The sequence below is a fragment of the Triturus cristatus genome, chromosome 8 (genome assembly GCF_964204655.1).
Source record: "Triturus cristatus chromosome 8, aTriCri1.1, whole genome shotgun sequence".
Taxonomy (NCBI): Eukaryota; Metazoa; Chordata; class Amphibia; order Caudata; family Salamandridae; genus Triturus; species Triturus cristatus.
Genome location: NC_140591.1, coordinates 598,492,782 through 598,514,853, shown reverse-complemented (window position 1 = coordinate 598,514,853; position 22,072 = coordinate 598,492,782). Strand labels below are relative to the sequence as shown.

Sequence of the window (22,072 nt, the reverse complement as noted above, 5' to 3'; positions counted from 1 at the left end):
ATCACCCCATGCCCAGATATGCATGCGTGCTGCTGGGCCTGGTCTGCCTGGACCCCGAGGGTCGCGAATATGCATGCGTGCTGCTGGGCCTAGTCCACCGGGCCCCCCGGGGGTCGCGAATCTTGGCGGCTCATGATCCCACTTCCGTGCCCGATTATGTATGTAGATATGGGGCGCATGGACTGCGCTCCACATACCGTCGGGCGAGTCGCGCTGTGACGGCGGGCAGATCACTTAATCTCCGGTGCCCGATTATGTATGTAAATACGGTGCTCATGAACTCCGCGCCATTACCTTCGGATCGAATTTGTGCGGGGTTTGTGACGCTGGGTAAATAAATGAATATCGCCGTGCCCGAATATGTATGCGAGCTGCTGGACCTGGTATGCCTGGGTTCCCGAGGGTCGCGGACCTGGCGGCTCATGATCTCACTCCCGTGCCCGAATATGTGTGTAAATATGTTGCTCATGCACAGCGCTGCCATACCATTCAGGTCGAGTTCGCGCAATATGAGAGTGCTAATTACAGCAAGGGTCGCGCAGTACGACCCTGACCACACGTGACCCCGTGTAGCTCGTCGCCAACCTTTTGCTGAAAGGGGGCTTGGGTCGTTTGTCGTTGTTGTTGTCTCGACACCCACCCCCATTGCGTACGGCCTCGCGCTCCCAAGTGCATCAGTCCTTGGGTAGGACGGACCAGAGTCGGGATAGTCCTAATGTAGAACGGTCATTGCCATATTAGTAACAGTTAAACACGGGTCGCTGCCGACAGTCTATAAGAGGTATGCTTATGCCCGCATCTCTGCCCCGCCAACATGCTTATGTGGGCCGCCTTCAACTGTCACTTATAGTGACACTGATATGGGGGAAACCACACATAACTAACTGTAACCTAGACACCCAGGTGGGTGCCTAGTCTGGCAGGGCAACGCAACCGAGATAGAATGCTAGTTATTAACTAATGCTAAAGGAAGTCTGGATTGAGCCACTAGATGGGTGTAGATATGGGTGTAGCTCAGTGCCCCAATCGCATTGGATACGGGGACGCACTGACTTAGCGGCAAAAGAATAAGTGGTCACCACATAGGTTACCGGCGTGATTGACCAAGTGGTTGCAGGTGCGCCGCTCGCGAGCGGATTTTAACCCGTGGTTATTTCGGTGTTTTGGAGTGTACCTCTGTCTCAAATCCACTGATAGTTCATTGTTAAGCCGATTAGCCTGCAGCACACTGAGCTGGGCACCATAACCAAGAGTTTGGCCTGCAGGAGAAGTAGCTAAAGGAACCATATAGGAATAGGTCCAGGTGTACTTTGGGGGGCATTCCACTGCAACCAAAGACAGATTTCGGGTTGCTTCAGTGAGGACCTTCCACCCGCGCTTTAGCCAGGGCGGCTTGTGGGTGGTATAGTTGTTATATAGCAAGGGTGCTGTTGTTCAAAGTTTGGTAAACACCACGTAGAGCCTCATGGCGTCAGGGCGTTATGGACCTTGCAGCATTCGCAACATTCAGAATAGGGCCGGTATTTGCACCAAAGTTTCCGGTTGGTTCCCACAGATTTGTCCGCCCCCGAGGTTACCCTTTAGGGGTAGAACTTGAGACTAAGGGGTCATATCCTGCTCCGGCGTCACAAATAAGCGTTAGCTACGCGGAGATGGAGTACCATGCAGGTCCTGCCACCACTGGGTTCCCGCCAGTCGATGGGATCATTTTAGGTGGGACCACGAAGTCTACGGTTCCTGGGAAGCTTCCAGCCGTAGGGCAGTTAGCATCAGATGAAAGTATCAGCGTGTGGGTATCGGACATCTGCTTTCAGGGAGCACCGTGCCCTGGGAGCACACGCGTTGTCCTAATTCTGAGGCCTACCCATAAAGGGGCCGAGTAGCAAAACAATTAAATAGGCTCCATAGGCGGGCCTCGGGCCTTACAGCTGGGTGAAACCACCATCATTTGGAGATAGGCCCAGGTAAAATAGGGCTTTTCTTAATGTCTAGAGGACCATTGCGGTTGGGGGTATCCCCCACCGGATTCACTGGTCGCGTACCGCAGCTGCGGGAGACTGGGATCCGGGTTTACGGACACGTTACCGCGCTAGGGGCGCTGCCAGCAAACATAGGGTGCTGCTGTCCCAGTAACTGGGGTGTCAGCGGGGCAATCGCAAGGGGACAGTATGTCAATAGTACATTTGACATGCCCAGGGTGCACTAAATCTCCACTTCAACGGAGCAGGAATTTGGCACCGCTGGGGATGCTCTGGGTTTGTGGTGGGGGGCACCCCCCGCCACCCTCCTTCTGAGGAGCAGGATGGGAGGGGCGTAGTAGGACTTAGTCAATCCTCAATGCTTGAACTTTACTGACAGCGCGCAATGTTTAAGCCAGACAGATTCCCGAAGCTGGTATACCTAGGGGGTTACATCACAGAGGGATCTGTAGGGGCATAATTCCCATAAGGAATAGGGGATGGTGGGCAGGGGCAGGAGTCGCCCCTTGCCCACGGTCACGCGCTGGCAGCTAGGAGCACTCCTGTGCTCCAGGTTTAGCAATCAGAGGGGGCTGGCCAAAGGTTAAGTAAACCCCTTCTCGCCTTCATAGCCTAAGAGGGCAGGCCCAGAATTGTGAAGAGGGTAACCTGCCCACATGGGGGGCGAATAGTTCTTGGCACATCTCCCCAGGCCTAACGGGTCCTTTATTTCAGCAGACCCTATTCCGATTAGGATAGCGTCTCGGGCCTTGGGGGCTTAGATGGGGCCATCTACAACACCAGGAGCTATAGCTCACTGGTAAGTCTTGGGCCTGTGGATATAAGGGATCTCACAAGGTTTGAGTCCCGCTAGCGCTGTCACACTGTCATGAAGTGGCAGAATTTCAAATTCTTCTTTCTGCTAGGATGGTTCCCTTCCAGCTAGTTGCAGGAAGCCCTAGATAGGAGAGGTGGCAGGTAAGACTATAGCGGGTTGGTGGGGGGCCCTGGCTGCGACGGTGAGCCGCCTCCAGGGCTGTGGCGGAGTTACAGGGCGATCTGGAAGCAGGCCGGTACAAAGGGTACCTCTGCGCGGCACCAGAGGTGGTGCCTGAGCCAAAACGAGGAGCCTCATGGGAGGTCCCGGAAGCCGTGCCGGCGCCCCGCTAGTCATGCGGGCGGTTGTGGGCCTGAACAACCGGGGGCTTGCTATGCGACGCTCCGCCCCGATAGGGGGGGCGTGAGTAGAATTACCAACGGCACGTGATCATAGAAAGAATCACCTGGAGGGCAGCAACGGCGGGCATCGCTCTCGCGCTGCCCGGTTCATCAGGCGGGCAGGCGACCCAGTTGGTTGCCTGCCCTTGGATCGCCTGTAAGATAACCCACCCATTACATATTCTGGAATTATGTAATAAACCTGCAGCATTTTGTTACCCAACACCAACTGTCTTGTGTGTGTCATTTGGGTAACCCATGATGGGGGAGGGGGGACAGCGGGGTGCCCCTGGGGGTACTATGCCGCTGACCGCGGCCCCCGCAGGGGGCCAATAGGCGGTCGGCACCTTAGTGGCCCCGGGGCACCGGTCACCCCTCCCCACCCCCTCCCACCGGGGGGGGGGGGCGGGGACGCAGACCGGAGCCCCCCTCCTCGGGCTTGGCCGGAAGTGACGCGCAATGCGTGTCACTACCTGGCCCTGGTGTGAGGGGGAGGCTATTTAGCCTTCCCCACCCTTCCTGGCGACCTCTTTGTCGCCCACCTCGCCTTTTCCCTCCCTACCGCTTACCCGGCGTAGGCGTTGGGTGGGGGGGGGGGGTTTGCTGAGCGTTGTAATGTTTTCCTTTTTCGTTGCAGGCGGAGTTACAGGGCGATCTGGAAGCAGGCCGGTACAAAGGGTACCTCTGCGCGGCACCAGAGGTGGTGCCTGAGCCAAAACGAGGAGCCTCATGGGAGGTCCCGGAAGCCGTGTCGGCGCCCCGCTAGTCCTGCGGGCGGTTGTGGGCCTGAACAACCGGGGGCTTGCTATGCGACGCTCCGCCCCGATAAGGGGGGCGTGAGTAGAATTACCAACGGCACGTGATCATAGAAAGAATCACCTGGAGGGCAGCAACGGCGGGCATCGCTCCCGCGCTGCCCGGCTCATCAGGCGGGCAGGCGACCCAGTTGGTTGCCTGCCCTTGGATCGCCCGTAAGATAACCCACCCATTACATATTCTGGAATTATGTAATAAACCTGCAGCATTTTGTTACCCAACACCAACTGTCTTGTGTGTGTCATTTGGGTAACCCATGATGGGGGAGGGGGGACAGCGGGGTGCCCCTGGGGGTACTAAAGAGATCAACGGAAACGCACTTGCTTTACCCTGTTTCTACTGCCGTGATGATTCGGATAACATAAACGACACTTTATCGAGAATCAATAAGTGGAGAGTATATTTAAACACCGCCGACTCCGATCACATATTATCCCCTCTTAAAGCTTCCGCTTTGCTTTTTCGATTGCGACTCAATTTAACTTCAAAACACTGAGTTGTGTACATTTCCTCGCAGCTCCTGGAGGGGGCGCTCGTGCTCAGGAGCAGAGACCTACTTTTGGAATTTCTGAACGCCATTGTACACGCAGTGCAGGGTCGCATCTCTTCTGCACTGCTCTGTCCTCAGAGATGCTATGATGAGTGTCAGGAGGTCGTATTCCTTTAGCTGGCTGGGTCAGCTGCGAAGCAGAACCTGGGGGAGCATGAAATAACTGTAGCAACAAAACAGGAAGAAAAATTAGTGTGTCGACAAACTTCCTACTGGCGTTTAAAACGGAAGTGTGTGATCAAAAACACAGTGCCACGCATCTCAAGCATGAGTATGAAGACGTGCACGATGAAGATGCAATGCCCAGCAGGCTGTCGATTTGCAGAATCAGTGAGCATCGAACTGCATCTCCTCATTGGAGACGTGGTGCGGCTGCCACAACGGGTGCGGCTAGGCATAAAACGCACATTTAGAGACGTGATTTATATTTTAACGTAATGCCCTTTCGGCGTCCGTTTGCTAACAACCTGCTCTGAATTTGCTACTCCGAGGATAATGAAAAACCCACATTAACAGCAGAACGCGAAGTCTTGCGGTAATGGCGCAAAGTGACTTTAGCCTTTTTTCGGGAGATTGAACACTCAGTGCAAAACTCTTTCTTCACAAAATTAAGCAAGGCTTGATTTCTAGAGAAACTGTTCGTTAGACTATTCTTTCAATAGCGTAGCTGGTGTGTTACGGAGGCCGGGACCATAGCTGCTGTTTGATCCGAAATAATAAGGGCTGAAAGGGCCCCTCACTCCTGTGGGACCCGGTGCCACTCCGCCTCCTGGACTAATGGAAGCCCCGCCCCTGAGCCCAGTCTCTTGGCATGTGCCCAAGTTTAAGTACTGTAATGCCTTACTAGACCTATTCCGCTGCTGCACGACGGCACAGCTGCTTCACATTAAAATGCCTGCAGCCTAGTGTCATAAGAACAGGCAGCACTGCCTGAAAAAAAAATTACTCTGCTGTCCTTGTTATGGTGTTCCGCGCGTGCCTGGTGCGATGTCGGAAAGAGTGGCTCCAAATCACGGTTGCCATGTTCATAAACCCCGTGTACCGACAAATGTCCGTGATGAAGAGGTTCGAACAGCAGTTCATACAGCTCACTCCTACCTGGGTCTGCTAGTGCTACATAAGCAGCGTGGAGGTCGCTGGCCAAAGTCGAGACTTTTCGTTAAGTGCTGGACATTACATACCACGCTACCTCAAAACATCAGCAATGCCCCAGTGATCTTTGCGCATCGAATACAACACTCAGTCGTGCTTCTGTAGTTCTGAAGGCGAAGAATATATTTTTACGTTTTGTTGTACCTCATTTTGTCAGAAAATAATACAGAGGAGAAGGTGCCACATTTTTGGCACCTGTCGTATCTACGCTAATGAGCGTCTCTTGTCCGTGCTGGGCTTGCATCCACCATGCTCTTTAATTTGTCTTTTTTGCAGTTTCATATAATATAGCGCTAACTTTCATGGGCAATAGAGCGCTTTACGTGAGCATCAGATTACATTATACAAGGTCTGATTTGTGTTTTTTCTCTTTTTAGGCTCGGGGAGAGCAAGTGTTTTGCCTAGAATCATATGTTGCTCAGCTGACTGAGGACTGGAACCTGGTTCTACAGTTGGCAGCTCTTGCCGCCAGACCACGTCTTCCCGGTCCCTCCGGCTCCTCTCTGCCTGGTCGGTGTGTGCCGACACCGGTGAGGGCAGACCAGAGCTCCGAGCAGAAGTAGAGTCCATCCTCGAAGGAGACCGCGCGCTGTCAGCTGCCCGTGTCGATCCCACCTTCCCCCGCCTGCTCTCTCACGCCCCCAATGTGCATGCAGCAACTGCACATAAAACCAACCGCCCGGCAGCTCCCCGTGACTCTCCAGCCGAGACCCGGGGAGGACGGCAGAGAAGCAAGCTCCTTGGGAGAGTGAGATCAACTGTCCGTGGCTGGATCAGCTGTGCACCCAGAACCAACAGCAACAGCTGCACAGACAGGACAGAGCCACTGCCAGCAGACAGCCTGAGATCCGGGGGCTGGGGACAGCGGAGGGAGAGAAGCAGCAGCTTCTCCATAGCAGGAATGGAGATAGGTCGGTAGCAACAGCACTGGGTGGAAAAGAGCAGCACTGGGAAAAGAGCAACAACAGCCCAGAGAAATCGGTAACAGCCAGGGCGCACGAGCCGAAGTATCACCGGTGGCAGGCAACGACTACATTGCGAGACAAACAGCAGCACTGTCGGAGACCAGCTGCAGAACTGGGGAAACCGCAGGATAGTGAAACTCACTACACAGGACACAGGAGGCAAGTATCCATACCTGGGCAGCAGGACCAACGCATGCCCTGAGGTGACAAGTGATAACCCGAGGAAAGGACCAGAGAGGGCGACAGCTGCACTCTAAGAACTAACCGTATGCGAGGTCCCTTCTGCTCCCACCAAGGGCATCACCGTTTCCCGCAGGATAAGCAGCTGTGCCCACTGCGCCCACAGCTGGAAGAAAAGGTAGGCGGGAGCCGCCAGGTAAAACAGCACCGGCGGGCACCCAGAAACCCCGCAGTACAAGAAGCGGCACCCTGTGCACGCTCACCAAGGAGTTGTTTGGCACCACGGACTGCACCCTGTACAGAAGCATAGACACATCCAGGGGATAAATAACTGCACAAGTGCATCATTCTCACAGCTGGCAGCACCGACCCAGCGAATCTACAAGCACAGCCATCAACAGTCGTTCGGACAGCGGCACCGCGGGGGCCAGAAGCACGGAGGTTCCCTGTGCCCACCGCTGCCCGCCGAGGCCGCCAGCCTCCACACGCTGCCTCCCCCAAGCCCCCTAATGGCCCTCCAGGACGTCACTAGAGGACTACCCAACGGCACCGGGGGCTCTGCGGGAGCTGCGGGCGGTGGAAGCGCCGCCTGCCCCCCGGACCTCTCGGAGATCATGGAGCTGAACGTGGGCGGCCAGGTATACGTGACCCGCCGCTCCACCCTGGTGGCAGTGCCCGACTCCCTCCTGTGGCGCATGTTCTCCCCGGCGCCCCGCGGGGAGACGCGGCCGCCGCTGGCCCGGGACAGCAAGGGCCGCTACTTTCTAGACCGCGATGGCTTCCTCTTCCGCTACGTGCTGGACTACCTGCGGGACCTGCGCCTGGTGCTGCCCGACTACTTCCCCGAGCGGTTGCGACTGCAGCGCGAGGCCGAGTTCTTCGCGCTGCCTGAGCTCGCGCGCCGCTTGATGCTGCTGCAGAGCCCCGCGCGCAGCGGCCGCGAGGAGCCCGGCGGGGAGGACCTGCTGCTGCCACCGCCCGCGCTGATGGGCTACCAGGAGTCTGACCTGGGCGAGGCAGCCTCCTGCTCCCCCGGCGGCGTGCCCTCACCCACCATGGAGCCCTACCGCGGCCCCCGCCTCACCCCCTCACAGTCGCTGGAGGGCCGCCGCTCGGGCTACATCACAGTGGGCTACCGTGGCTCGTACACCATGGGGCGCGAGGCGCAGGCTGACGCCAAGTTCCGACGCGTGGCTCGCATCACCGTCTGCGGCAAGACCTCGCTGGCCAAGGAGGTGTTCGGCGACACGCTGAACGAGAGCCGTGACCCCGACCGGCCTCCCGAGCGCTACACCTCCCGCTACTACCTAAAGTTCAATTTCCTGGAGCAGGCCTTCGACCGGCTGTCCGAGGCCGGTTTCCGCATGGCTGCCTGCAGCTCCACCGGCACATGTGCCTTCGCCAGCGGTGACCAGAGCGAGGACAAGGTGTGGACCAGCTACACCGAGTATGTCTTCTGCCGAGACTGAACTCTGCCCTTGACAGAGTCGTGCAAATGAGTTGAAGGCCGTGCTAAGGTAGCTGGACGTGTAATCGCGGAAAATAACCACGCCCCCGACACGAAAGACATTTCCGGCAAGGAATGTGCATTCCTCATACCAAGGATTAAAATGGAAATGCTATCAAACAGCATGGCCTCACCACAGTCAGCATAATGGAGCTATGCTTTCGGGAAGCATGGCCTGCCCTAACGGTCCTCCTGTGAAACTGGGTACTGATGCCCCTCGAGGTGCACATGCTAAAACGTTCATACACCCACTTCCTATCATGAGTCTAGAGTACTGTGAGAGAAGAACCCCATCCCTACAACCAACTCAAGTCCCGAAGGCTGCCAAATATGCCCTTACTGTACCCCATGTCATCTAGACATGCTAAAGGATAATGTGCCTCAGGATACCCCTCCCAGTCTAGAAATATCATTAACTAGAATGTCCTGACTATACTCGGCTTAATGTAGACAAGCTATAAGAAAGGACATTAACCGCCACACCTAAATGATCTAACCAGGATAATAAGACACATATCACAAGAGCATCCAACATTACCAAAAGTAACCAACCAGGAAATGGTTCAAAGAGGTAGGATATTCTCAACATTATTGAGGTATACTATTCTTGTAAAAGCAACCCACCATACCCTACTTTAGCTAGACCTGTTAATCATTGACACAAGCCTGCCAAAGCATGCATTGCTTGAACATGTTAATGAATAACACGTCTGCGATGTTTAACGTGAACTAGGTGTGCCAACAAAACAGCAACCTGCTGTAGCCAACAGTATTTAGACAATCTAAAAGGAACACACGTCTAACTAGATTACTCATGACCCAGACACAGTAAAAAGTACATACCCTTTCACACAAAGAATAGCTCCTATTTTCAAATATGGCCGACCCAAGGTGATCCTGGCCTTTAGTTAACATCTAAATATACTATCCAAGAAAAAGTCCAACAATACCTTTCAAGGTCTAGATGTGCTGATAAAGAACAAAAGCCTGCCAAACTAAAATGATTTGGTCACATGCCTAAATAGTGCATTCCCTTCATAATCTGTGATTGGGACATGTCAACGAAGAACATGTCCAGGATCAGCTGAGCACTATATCAGTGGACAATGTACCCATTGGTTGGCAAGCCATCTGCATATACTCACAAATTACGCACCTCACCCAGTACTAGATATATATCCTATCAATATTTTAAATTCTGAAGAAAGTCATAGGAACTAGTGCTTATACAGCAAGTTAGTAGTGTGGGGAAAATTTATTTGAGATGAGAGTTGCACCGGTTATGCTGGAAGGCCAGAATAAGCTGACTCAGCTTAGTTTCTAACCCACTTTAGCATTCATTGAAACCTATTTTAAAAACCCAACATCCTTGCTCCTTGGATATTGCAAAATAACTGAGCGCTTTACTTAAAGTTCTCTACATGTTTCTATTGGAGGGGGTCGTGGGTGGCTTTCATCTAAGAAAGCACTAATGGGCCTTTTATTTTGTGTTCACTGCCTGGGAATCCACACACTCACTTTCTCTTAATGGTCACTCTCATTTCAACTCACAATATTCTTCCTTTATTTTGTCGGATTTAGGAAGAGGCTGTGGCCCTCAATGGGAGATGAGTTTATCAACCCACCAGAACACAATTTCGACCAGTATAAGGCAATCCTGCTCTACTAACCCTTATCTGAAGCAATTATGGCAGTGCAAAGAATGTAAAGCGGACCAACGGACCTAATATGACTTTTATCAAGAAAACCAGCTCTATGTGCCAGACTACCCCTATCTAGTTTATCCCTCATCAGTCCTTACCTGCTCTTCAACACCGCAGCTGAGCTGACTGGCAAGTTGAAAGGTACTGAAAAAAATAGTAACAAGCTAATGAACCAGAGGTAGAGCCAGGAAATTCTGGCGACCATCGGCTGTGCCTGCTGGGGTGCGGTTTGGAATACAGCAGTTGTGCTCCCTCTTCAGGACTTTAGTGGCACAGAAGTGCTTTCACATAGTATGGTGGGGTTATAAACACTGTAATTAAGATGCTAAACTGTCTCTGTCCACCACTTGCACCCAAACTTCACCATGAGGTTATGTTATAGTCTGTTAATGCACTATTGCCATGATAAAGGCCTTCTGACGGCCTAGTTTGTGGTGTATGCTATAGTCTAAGGCCAATGTTATGAACTTGCCTCTACCTAAATCTCATGGCTCTCCAGGTCTTCTAGCTCGATCATTCTACTGGAATCCAACTTCCATCATCGACCAACCTGTTCCAGTTCTCCTTCTCTTGATCCCTTCCTCAACATTTTTGGGCTGCTTGTGAAGCGATGCGAGAGGGAAACGGGTCACTTAATGTGGAAAGAGGCAGACAGACTGTTATTATAGAGAGGCATTCAACCATGCAAATGTTAATTCCAGTACACTATGTACATCTTAATGACCACTTCACAAAGCGCTGTATTTTCCTACAAGTCTTAACATTTTGTTGGTGTGCCATCTGTATTATTCACCTTTGAACATAGGCGTTTAAAAATATTACTTAAACATTGCCAAGTTTCATTGGAAAAAGCGCTCCAAAAGATTTGCCTGTTGATTATAAATTCTTCTTCTGTGACAGCTACTTTATGGTTGATCAATTCTCAATGGAAAAGGCAGAGCACGTGGTCGATGATTAGCCCTTCTCATATCATTAGACTTAAGCAATGACCAATTAAATCCTTTGGGCCGGGCCTGCTCTCTTGAAGTCGACAACAGCCAAGATTGTAGTATATTTGTATCCAACCATCACCTAGCCTGGACTGGTACTTAAGTTTATTGATACCTGCAGCACAATGTAAGGACAAGCAACAGATTCAATAATTTAAATGTACTCTTTATTTATTCCATCAGAACACGGCAGACCCATTTTCATTCACGTGCACACGTTATTTGTATAACACTTTTAAAATAATTATGTCTGAGTGTATTTGCACAATTCTTAGTGGGCTGAAAAGCACAAGGTATCTTTTTAGCTACAAATTGACTTGTCAGTAGTCTACCTTTATCTCTTATTATACTGGCACTTTATCGGTTAGTACAGCACCTCCTCCTAGTTATAAATGAGCTTTCTGCTCAGGCTGACAGATAACCACTGATTAGAATCCTTCCACATGCACCCTAAAAAATAGCACTGGTGAGTGAACATTATAAACTATGACACACGAGACATTCCTGGCATGATTGGACAGGTGGTAGGCACTTATGACCTAACCAAAGAATTTCACAGCAAGGTTTTATTTTGAAGTATTTTGTATCCTCCCCATTCTCAACCTCTTCAAATCAGCAGTACCTTTCTACTTGAATTCCCTATATAAGTATCTGCTACTTTCGAACGTATATCCTATATGTTGTGCCACATTTTAAAAAATGGCAATATAAGTGCGTGCTTACATGCGGAAGTGTATTTTTCATTTTTGCTATATGATAGTCCAGCCTGCGTTTGCTGTAGCAGTAGTTTGCTCACCTGTCTTAACCACAGACTTGGATATTGGTGCACTATGTATTTATTGCCATAATGTATATACCGTGAGATGTCTTGCTTTTGGAAAGTAAGTGTTGTTCTTTTAAAGCTAGACGAGCAATAAGACCAAGAACATGGGCTTGTGCAACACAGCGCAGAATCCCTCCTGGTTGCCCTATGTCTTATCATATTGTGCATATTTTGCAGGAATTCGCCAGTAAATGAAAAACACAAGTAATAACTGTCCAGTGGTACACAAATTAATAACCCAGAACTAGGATTTTCTCTTACCTCTTTGTTTAATTTTTATAACTTTTGTATGAAATAAACTGTTTTCAGCAAAAAAGTGCTTCAAATAGATCTTGCCATTTTATTTCATTACTTTATATTTTATTTTTCCCATTCTGTATCAGGTGTGTGTGTGAGAGAATATACATATAGACATATGTATAGCTATATCCCCACCCAAGTTTAATTCGCTATTCAGTTGTAAATATATGTAGACACGCGTTGAAAGAATACTCTAGTTTTTTTTATCATTTGACGATGCTATAAATTCTCTTTGAAGATTTCATGACAACGATATATAGCTAGTAATTTGCATTGCATTCGGAATCTGCAAAGCCTTACTCACCTAGAATATAGATTATTAGATGTTTTTTTCTTTGTAACGGGGACTGCCATAGGATATGTGTCTCCCAGTGTAGAACATGGCTTTAGAAACATCTGTGGCACATTTTAAATTATTTCAATGATTGTTGAGCACAGCTTTGCTGTGTAGCCTGTCATTATGAAATGCAATTACACAAAGAATCCTGGTAAAGCAACAATGTTTTAAAAAAGATATAAAAAATTTTTTTTTTTTAGTTTAATATCTGCTCATGCATGACTTGCCCAGCTTTACCCTCATACTTTCAGGAAGCTAATTGCTATTTAAAGCATAACCTTTCTGTCTTACTCTCCTTACTTCACAGGACCTCTTCTACCTCACCCGTCTATCTTTACATCTCTGTCTGAATACCCTCTTTATCTCCACTCTGTCTCCTCATTTATGCCTACTTTACCTCTCTCAATACACTTCTCTATATCTCTCTCACAACCACATCTCTCTAGATCTCTTTCTACTTCAACACTTTCTGTACCTCACTTCTCTCTGCATCTCACTCCTGAACTCTGCATCTCTCCCTCATTGACTTTAGGTCTTAGAAATTCGGCTCTCTTTACTGTACCTCATATTCTCTCAATTTCATTATCCTCACTTCTCCTCCCACCCTTTCTATACCTCCCCTTTCTTTACCTAATTTCTCTAACACCTCTTTCTCCAACATCTCTCACGTCATTTCTCTACTGCCATCTATGTCTCTCATGACCTAACCCCTCATTTTACTGCACATTTTACTGCACCATTCATTCACTACCTGACTTCTCTATCTGCCTTCTTTCTTTTTACCTTTGTTGTCTCCACCTCAATTCTCACTACCTTACTCCTTGCTAGTTATCTCATCTCCACCCCACCCTTTCTATGTCATTGCATTCTCTCTCATTCTCCTCTGCACCACTTCCTCTATTCCAAGTCACCTTACCTCCCTCTCTGTGTACGTTTCTGTGCTTCACTTCTCTGTTTTTACCTCACAGCTCTCTCTACTTTACCCTTTCTCTGTGATACAGTGGTAGAGCCTCTCCTCTCTTTCTCTGCCTCACCCCTGGCTGTCAACTTTGCCTCTTTTCTTTCTACTCATCTTTGTATCCTTCACACCCTCCAACATTCCGTTCTACCTCATTAAGCTCTATACCTATCTGGTTTTCTATACCTTTACTCATTTTGCCAGGCACCCCTCCCCCTTCCTTTCATCTTTCTGTACTTCTGTCATTACCTAACCTCTGTCTATATGTACCTCTCTAACTCACCTCTTTTAACCTTGCCTCTTTATACAATCCTAACCCTTTTTGTGCCATACACTTCTCCCTCTCTCTGCATTCCGTTTCTGTAGTTAACCTCATTTTAAAACTCCAGTCTTCTTCCTGTACACACCTCTTCCTTTTTCTGCTGCTCCATAGTTTTCTTTGTAGCTACCTTACCTTTCTTTGTTTATCTAGCATCTCTCCCTACAACATATCTCTATCTACCTCACTTCTCCTTCTACTTCACATGAGACTATGCTGTTCTTTACTTTCTGCCCTCCTCCTGCTCCTTATACTTTCCCCTAGTCACCAAAATCCGATGTCACTGTCTAGTTCAACAGAATTTGAGAAAATCCTCTGAGCAGTTCTCAGATTGTCACAGTTACATTGAGAATGGCATTTGTTAAGGAGGATTTATTTGTGGCTATAATTAATGTTATGGATTTGTTCACTAAATATGTGTCCTATCATCCTTACCATGTCATTCCTACAATGACAGGCAAGTTAGACTCTGACTTCTAACTAAAACTTTGTTGCAAGACAAAAAAATGTCGTTCCAAGCACTAAAATAAAAGGTTTTTAAAAAGCTTGTTGAAGTTTTCATTTGGTTCTATTTGGCTGGTGGGTGCTGGTCAGTTTTAGCTTTCCACTAATTCAACATTGTTTGTTATCACAATGGCTTGAATTACTTAAAAGTGGTTAATGCATTCAAAACTGTTCCAGCGAGGAGGCCACAAAAGAGGTCATGCACCTGGGCCCAACATTTATTGAGATGGTTCTGCTTTGATTCCTCAAGGAACTCTTAAATTGCTGTAGATTTGCTTTGTGTTCTGCTGGAATCCGTGGTGTGTCCTATAAAAATCAGTTGGAAATAATTTGCTCCAGGAATAGGAGTCACTCACTGAAAAAGACAGAGACCCAACCATACTTATTTCCTCTGCAGATTGGTTACTGCAGAAAAAGAGGAAAGGGGAAATTCCCTACACGCACACAATTAAAAACAAACCCAGTGGGAAGTCGCCCAAACATCACCACTTATTATCTTTTGTTATATGCAGAAATCAATGGAAATTTCCAGAAATTGCATCTGTCTAAAATACAGTAGTTATCTACTGAAATGTCCAGTTGAAACTTTCCTCTGCAAAGTAGGATTTGCTTCATCAGGCAGCATTTTGTGGCATTTGCTGTCTGCAACATGTGAGCTAAAGTAGAATATGGGACAGGAGGTCTGTTAATTTATTCCTCTATTATAGAAAGTGAGTCTAAAAGCGAAAGAGCTCACAATGTTTCCTCTCCCTTAGCAGCCATTATTTTGATTTCCATGAAGAATGAAAATTTAAGTTACCACAGTCTACATGGTTTGAATTGTGTCGCCTCTTTGTAAATAGGTTTTGTGACTGGTTATAAAATTTTTGTTCATGTATTCAAGTATGTAATCTCTCATCTGCCAACTGCAGTACAAATGTGAGCAGGCAAACGTGAGTAGACTTTGAAGACAGTCAAGTTCATAGATCATAGTGCATTTGTTGGGCTTAATGAGGCATGACACTGGGTAAAGCAGCACAGACAAATGATGACTCATGAGCTGCATTGCCTTCAGTCAATGTAACCAATTTTGTCATTGTAAGGGCTGCGCTCAAAGTCCTTGCCTGATTAATTTTGGAAGTGGGGCTGAGTTGAATTTATGGAGGTTAGGGGGTTCTCCACCTCTGCTGCCCCAGTCAGTCTCCACTGCTCTCACTCTTGACTAGTCACACCTACCAGATTCCAGATCGGGTCAGAGAGTGGGATAAAGCTGTATGAGAGATATTGACAAGAGAATGGCGCAGTAGGGGCTAAATGTACTAAGATCAATTCAATAAAAGGGGTCGCAAATTGACACCCACTTTTACCAGATCTTTTTTAATTTTGTGAACTGACCTATGTAGGAATTGGTTGATTCCCGAAAGCACAATTCATAGTGGGTCGCAATCGACCTACCCTATTAATATGTGTGAGGCAGGTCTCAAATTGCGACCACTACAATTGACTACAATCACAGTGATGATGGCCTGCTGGGCTCAGTAGACAAAATTTTTTGTGAATGATTTTCAATAAAACAATCTTTTATTTAATTTTTTTTTAATGCAACATGTTTTCTTAATCGGAAATCTGGATGCATAAAAGAAGAAGAAAACTTTTACAAACCTATTTTATCATTAAGAAGTGGCCCCATGGACGACCGTCTACTCATAAAAAAGGCTCCTTTAAACATTCATTAAGGAGAAGGGGTCCCTTGGGGACGACTTCCAGTTTATAAATGGGTTACCACTACCTTTCAGTAGATAGTAAGATATTAATGTTTTGCGACCAGATTTCAGTTACAAAACACTGATATATCCCACTGAAAATTATTATTTTGAAGGAACACTCTAAATACATCCCTTCCAAATAGCAATTTGGTTTTTAGTCACAGACCCAAATTGCAATTCGGTAATGTGTTACCTAATCACAAATTGATTTTGGTACATACCAAAATTCTGTTTTGCACTTGCAAATGGTCTGAAGTTGCAACTCTGACCCATTGCACCTGAAAAATGCCTTAGTACATCTGGCTTTAGTAAGAGTAGCCAATAGAGGAATTGTCCCCCTCACCTCACCTCCCCCCGGTGTGGACTACACGAGAAATGATAATGTGATTAATTGGAAGTACATTGATTGCAAGGCTCTGGTGTCATTAAACTTCCCTAGTGTATGGGTGTATGGATTGTATTGTTTTTGAGTTGTGGTATATCTGATCAGTTTGCTTTGGTTAACGGGGTAGATATTTCTGGAGAGGGGTGCAGGTTTACTTGTGTCTTGAGGCTTGATTGTTCTTATACAGTATTTATTTTGCACCCAGAAAAGCATTACAGGTAAACTAAAGATGTGCTTTAATTATGTGTTTCTAAAAGAAATATTTCTTGGTGGTCATCTAAGTTTGGAAAGAGCTGTATTTGGACGAATTAATTCAAATATTCACCGCTTGCATAGCGTTTTTGGTTAAGAGCACTTAAGAGACTTTCTGCTTAAATGTTTATTTCAAGTGCAGGGCTATCACAGCAGTGGGGGAGGGTAACATTGGACAGAAGAGGCATTGTGACCCAGGCGCAATGGGTTTCAGGGTTTTTTACTCCTGAAGCAAAATGTATGGATTTTAATACAAGCCTGCACCTGGCAAAAGCTGAAAAAACGTATACAGCAGGGCCTCCATCGCGTTTCTTGTCACTGGCCTCCTAAATAATTCTAAAAAGGTTACTTAAGCATAAATATGTCAGTAAATATTAAGTACAAGTCAGCTTGCACGCATATTCCAAAGATCAAATTGTACCTTGGTTTCTATTGTGCACTGTGATTGGTGGTTTGCTTTGTAGTATGATTACATGCCTGCTCAATTGACATGTACATGTCTTTGATAACACTATCTGCATTCCAGAACTGTGAGCAGTAGATGGCCCACATAAACATGTTTTCCCCAGGACAAGTCACTCCCTCATAGGTTCAAAATACTCCTCTATAGTTAAAACTTAGTGGCCATAATAGTGGGTGTAAATTGGCACAGCCGTTTTTGCAATTTAAATTAATTTCCCTAAGGAGTGTAATTCCTAAACAATATTTTTGGCACCCCCATAAATTCAGCCAAATTTCGATAAGATTAGCATCGGTGATTGTTTGAACTGTTTTCGTTTTTTTTTTTAATGTAGACGTGAGTATGGCTACAGCTTGAGTCAATTTACAAGCAAATCAAAAACTGGGTTAAATATGGTAGCTTGATGTTGATAGTAGCTACAAAGTCACAATGGATTGATGAAAAAGGTGCAGACTGTTACAGGCAACATTTGTGCCTTTGTGGTTAAAGTTGAGATGTGTGTTCCAAATAAAACGTTAGGTTTGCATTGTTAATATGTTTAGAGCCTATGACCAGTGTGTACCAAAGTGCCTCCAAGAAGTCCAGTATATGTAAAAGAATGTTGCTAGAGTTATTGCAGATTGATAAGGGGGGACAAAGATGAGGGTCCCATGCCTGAGCAAACTTCGAAAGTGTACTTTGTTCACAAAAAAGAAAAAAGGCTCAACAAAAGTACACCGACTTTGGGAGTCTTTTACTGCTTGTCTCCTTCAGTGCCCTTTTCATACTTTTTGTGCATTTCTTTCCACTGTTAGGCAGTAGTTAAAAATAATGTCGATATCCAATGTGTAAATGTATATTTATTTTAATTCTTTGTGAACATTTGAAGATTAAAAAAGGAAAGCAATTCCTTGATTGGTTGGATGTTTCCAATATTTAGAAATGAACATAATTGTCAGGCTTTTGGGAAAATAGATTTACAAAAGGGAGCTCATCGAGAATCACACTTGCCCTCTCATTCCACCTGAAATAAGGCATGAGGAAACATCTTAGCTAGGAACCAGGGGGTAAATTGGGTAAAGGGAGAGATATTAGAGAGACATGCTAAGGACAAGCTCTGAATATCGACTTCGGACTTTCATAGAACCATTGTTCAGGTCTCTTTAAAAAGAATACAACACAGACAAATCATCATTCACCCAGCACAAATATCTAGATATGTTTTTTTATTCAGTAGTAAACATACCCCCTTTTTCAATAAAAATGAGCCCTGTTGAGCATCATATCTGATAGGGAACCAATCCCGAAGCCCTGTGATTCTAAAAGATGGTAGCCAGACTCAGTGAAAAGAAGATAAGATTCAAGGTTTGGCATGAGTCCATTAGGGGAGATTTTCAAGGCAATATCAAAGGATAGAGGGAGGTAAATAAAGAGGGGTAAAACAACAAAAGTGAAGGGACAAAGTCAATGATGAAATAAGTGGTAGCAAAGTAGCTGAAACAACAAGGAATATTGGCAGGCACTAAATTAGTGCAGGAGCAGATTTTATAAAGTTGCTTTCCACTATGCCCTGGAATTTTTGCCATAGAATCAGGAATACGTTGAATTCCCCCAACTACCTGTCTTCCATAGTCTCTTTACCTGACCTCTACTGACTTTACAAAATTGTGGAAATCCTTTATGTAAGGACCATATTTGAGTTGTTCTATCCCCTTCGCTGCGACGCAAATTCTGCTGCGGTCCGGGGGGGGGGTGCTAGGGGGTGGGCGTGGTGCTGCGATGCTCATGGTGGAGTCCCAGCTTGCGAACCCTAGCCAGGCCAGGGAGAGCCTCCCCAGGTCCCGGTGGACCCCGTCTCCAGCGCCCGGACCCTCCGATGGCTTGCAGGACGGGGGCACAGGCACCCCGTGGCCCGCTGGACGGAGCGCAAGCCCAGCTTCCGAACCCTAGCCAGGCCGGGCAGAGCCTCCCCAGGCCCAGGTGGACCCCCGTACCCAGCGCCCAGACCCTCGGCTGGCTTGCAGGATGGGGGGCTCCCACACCCCTGGGCCCACCATGCAAGGCTCAAGCCCCGGGACCTGTCCCAGCTTCTGAGCCCTAGCCAGGCCAGCAAGAGCCTGCCCGGGCCCCGGTGGACCCCCGTCCCCAGCACTCGGACCCTCCGATGGCTTGCAGGACGGGGGGCTCACGCACCCCGGGGGCCGCCGGACGGAGCTCGAGCCCCGGGCTCGGTCCCAGCTTCCGAACAATAGCCAGGCCGTGAAGAGCCTCCCCAGGCACTGGTGGACCCCCATCCCCAGCGTCCGGACCCTCCGATGGCTTGCAGGACGGGGGGCTCCCACACCCCGGGGCCCGCCGGACAGAGCTCAAGCCCTGGGCCCAGCTTCCGAACCCTAGTCAGACAGGGGAGAGCCTTCCTGGGCCCAGGTGGACCCCCGTCCCAAGCGCCCGGACCCTCGGCTGGCTTGCAGGACGTGGGGGCGCCCGCACCCTGGGGCCCACCAGGCGGAGCTCAAGACCCGGGCCCTGTCCCAGCTTCCGAACCCTAGACAGGCCGGGGAGAGCCTCCCGGGCCCTTATGGACCCCAGTCCCCAGCGACGGGACCCTCAGCTGGCTTGCAGGACGGGGGCTGTCACACCCTGTGGCCCGCCAGACGAAGCTCGAGACCCGGGCCCTGTCCTGACTTCCGAACCCTTGCCAGGCTGGGGAGAGCCTCCCTGGGCCCCGGTGGACCATAGTCCCCAGTGCCCGGACCCTCGGCTGGCTTGCAGGAGGTGGGGCTCACGCACCCCTGGGCAGTGGCGCAGCTAGGAGGGGCGGTGGGGGCGGTGAGGGCGGTCCGCCACAGGCAGCAATATTTTGGGGGTGGCGGCCCGTAGCGGCAGCCTTTATAATTTATTTGGGGACACTCACTGATACTAAATTATAAAGGCCGCCGCCACTGGGGCCCGTGCGCAGCCCCTGTGTGAAGAGCAAGCGTGTTGCGCACCTGATTTTAAATCATGCTGCCGCGCGACGTACCCTGTTTGTGGGAGTTGTGGGTCCCGTCCCAGGGCCATCAATCTTGTAGTGTGCGAAAGCGCTACCAATGATGGCCCTGGGCATAATGTTTGGTCAGCCCTTGCGTTGAGCTGAAAAGTAGCGCGGCAGTGACATCACGCACTCCACCACCACGCGCTAGCCTCTTTTCCAGTACAGGCAGCACAAGGATTTTGCTGCAGGCATCAGGATGATTTTCTGCTCACGGCGGTTCGCGTCGGGTGATTCAGAATAGTCAAGTTGTTTCAGGTGAGCCGTGACTTCCATGCCCACGCCCGGTGTAATTTCCACATTGCACCTGGCCTAATAGGGCCTGGTTTACTTAAGTTGCTCTCCCGATCATAGTCATTCACCCCAAAATTAGGGGACGTTCACTTGTCGGTTTTAATGTAAGCAACTAAGCGGTAATTTTGCGTTATTAGATCTCCCCCTTAATGAGTTGCAGCAGCAGTTAACGGCGTTAGCTAATTATGCTTAAGAAATAATTTAATACAAAAGTTAAACAAAGTAATCGTCATTGGAGCAGAAGACTTACATTCTTATTGCCGGCAGATAAACAACAAACTCCATAGGTGTGTAAGAGCTATCAGGGCTTTAAATGGGATGAAAAAACTGGGAGGAGGGAAGTCTCTCGAAGGGGCGTGGCCAGTGGAATTAAGGGCGTGGCTTAAAACACGTAAGCTAAAAATCTGTGTTTAGCATAGTGTGCCGCTGGACTTGTATTTCACTGTTTCTGTCATTGTATTCAGATATATGATACAACAAGTAACATCATACCTACAAGTCAGGACTATTGGCTTTGTCAATGGTTGTTAGTTGCATAAGATAAATAAGCAGCAACTATGGCTTGTATATAATATTGAAAAATCTTACACATAAAGCCCTGGTGACACCACAACAATGCTGCTGCTCCTGAGTTTCAAAAAGAGAAGGGAAATCCAGAGAGAAAATGACTCTCTAAAGGATTTCCCTTCCCCTACAATGCTCACCTGGCATGACGTCATGCCGTAACTTCTCCACTAGTGAGAAGTGCGTGCTTTTGCCAGGGCACAAACCAGAGCCTGATAGAGACCCGTTTCGAGGCCCCCTTTAAAAAACTGCCGGTGCTCGGCACCGGTGAGACCCAGCCCACTTAAAACCCTGAAAGCTATCAATATTTACGAATTACAATAACCAATATCTTTCATTAGTTCTCTCATGCCCAATGTCACTTAGCGAAGGAAAATGATGTTGGCCGTGGTATTTTTCAGTTTTTAAAATCTTTATATAATAGAGACTTTTTATCTCTTTTAAAGGTGCTCTCACAAAAAATACTGTCTCTAGTGCTCTACACAAATTCCAAATTTCTTAGCCAAATCAGAAAAAGTGGAATTCCACCTCTAAAAATGATTTCTGACCTTAAAAAACACAACACTAATCAAGGCTATTCAATATGAAATAAGTTTCCTCTAAATAGGATATAGACACCAGCTAGAAGACCGAAGAGAAGTAAACTGGGAAGAGCTGTGTAAGGATGTTAATTTGAAGTTGTCTTTATCAAACATATGCCTCTGTTGCTAGATTTTCTCAGATTGACAAAGAATGATCGGAAACTAACTGTCTAATAGAGCAGTAATGAAATCCTGGCTAATGTTTCTCGTAAAAAACATTGGCAAGAAGTGTGACACACATCCTGTATCAAAGACTGAAGAGAGTTAGCGCACTCCTATTATTAGACAAAATAATCGTTAATCATCAATATAAACATAAGAATGGCGTGCAACTCAGAGACAAGGTAGCCAACCTTCAATGGAATAACTGAACAGCTGATGGACTACCACCAGTATACTGGGTGCACAGCTGAATAAAATGAAAGAGTTTTACAACCGTTTTTCACAAACGTGACATGAGAAACAATTAGTGATTGACACAACATAAATCTCCCACTGATTG

The 22,072-nt window shown here is 47.8% G+C and overlaps 1 protein-coding gene across 1 annotated transcript; it reads left to right on the top strand.

Annotated features, from left to right (window-relative positions):
* Positions 1-6,234: 6,234 nt before the first annotated feature.
* Positions 6,235-14,319, top strand: KCTD12 (potassium channel tetramerization domain containing 12). Its single transcript, XM_085622047.1, has one exon. The coding sequence runs from the start codon at positions 7,349-7,351 to the stop codon at positions 8,306-8,308; it is 960 nt and encodes a 319-aa protein (XP_085478173.1). The 5' UTR covers positions 6,235-7,348; the 3' UTR covers positions 8,309-14,319.
* The last annotated feature ends 7,753 nt before the right edge of the window (positions 14,320-22,072 follow it).

Bases quoted from the DNA above. Each gene is read 5' to 3' on its own strand.
- KCTD12 (XM_085622047.1), top strand. From the start codon at position 7,349: ATGGCCCTCCAGGACGTCACTAGAGGACTACCCAACGGCACCGGGGGC.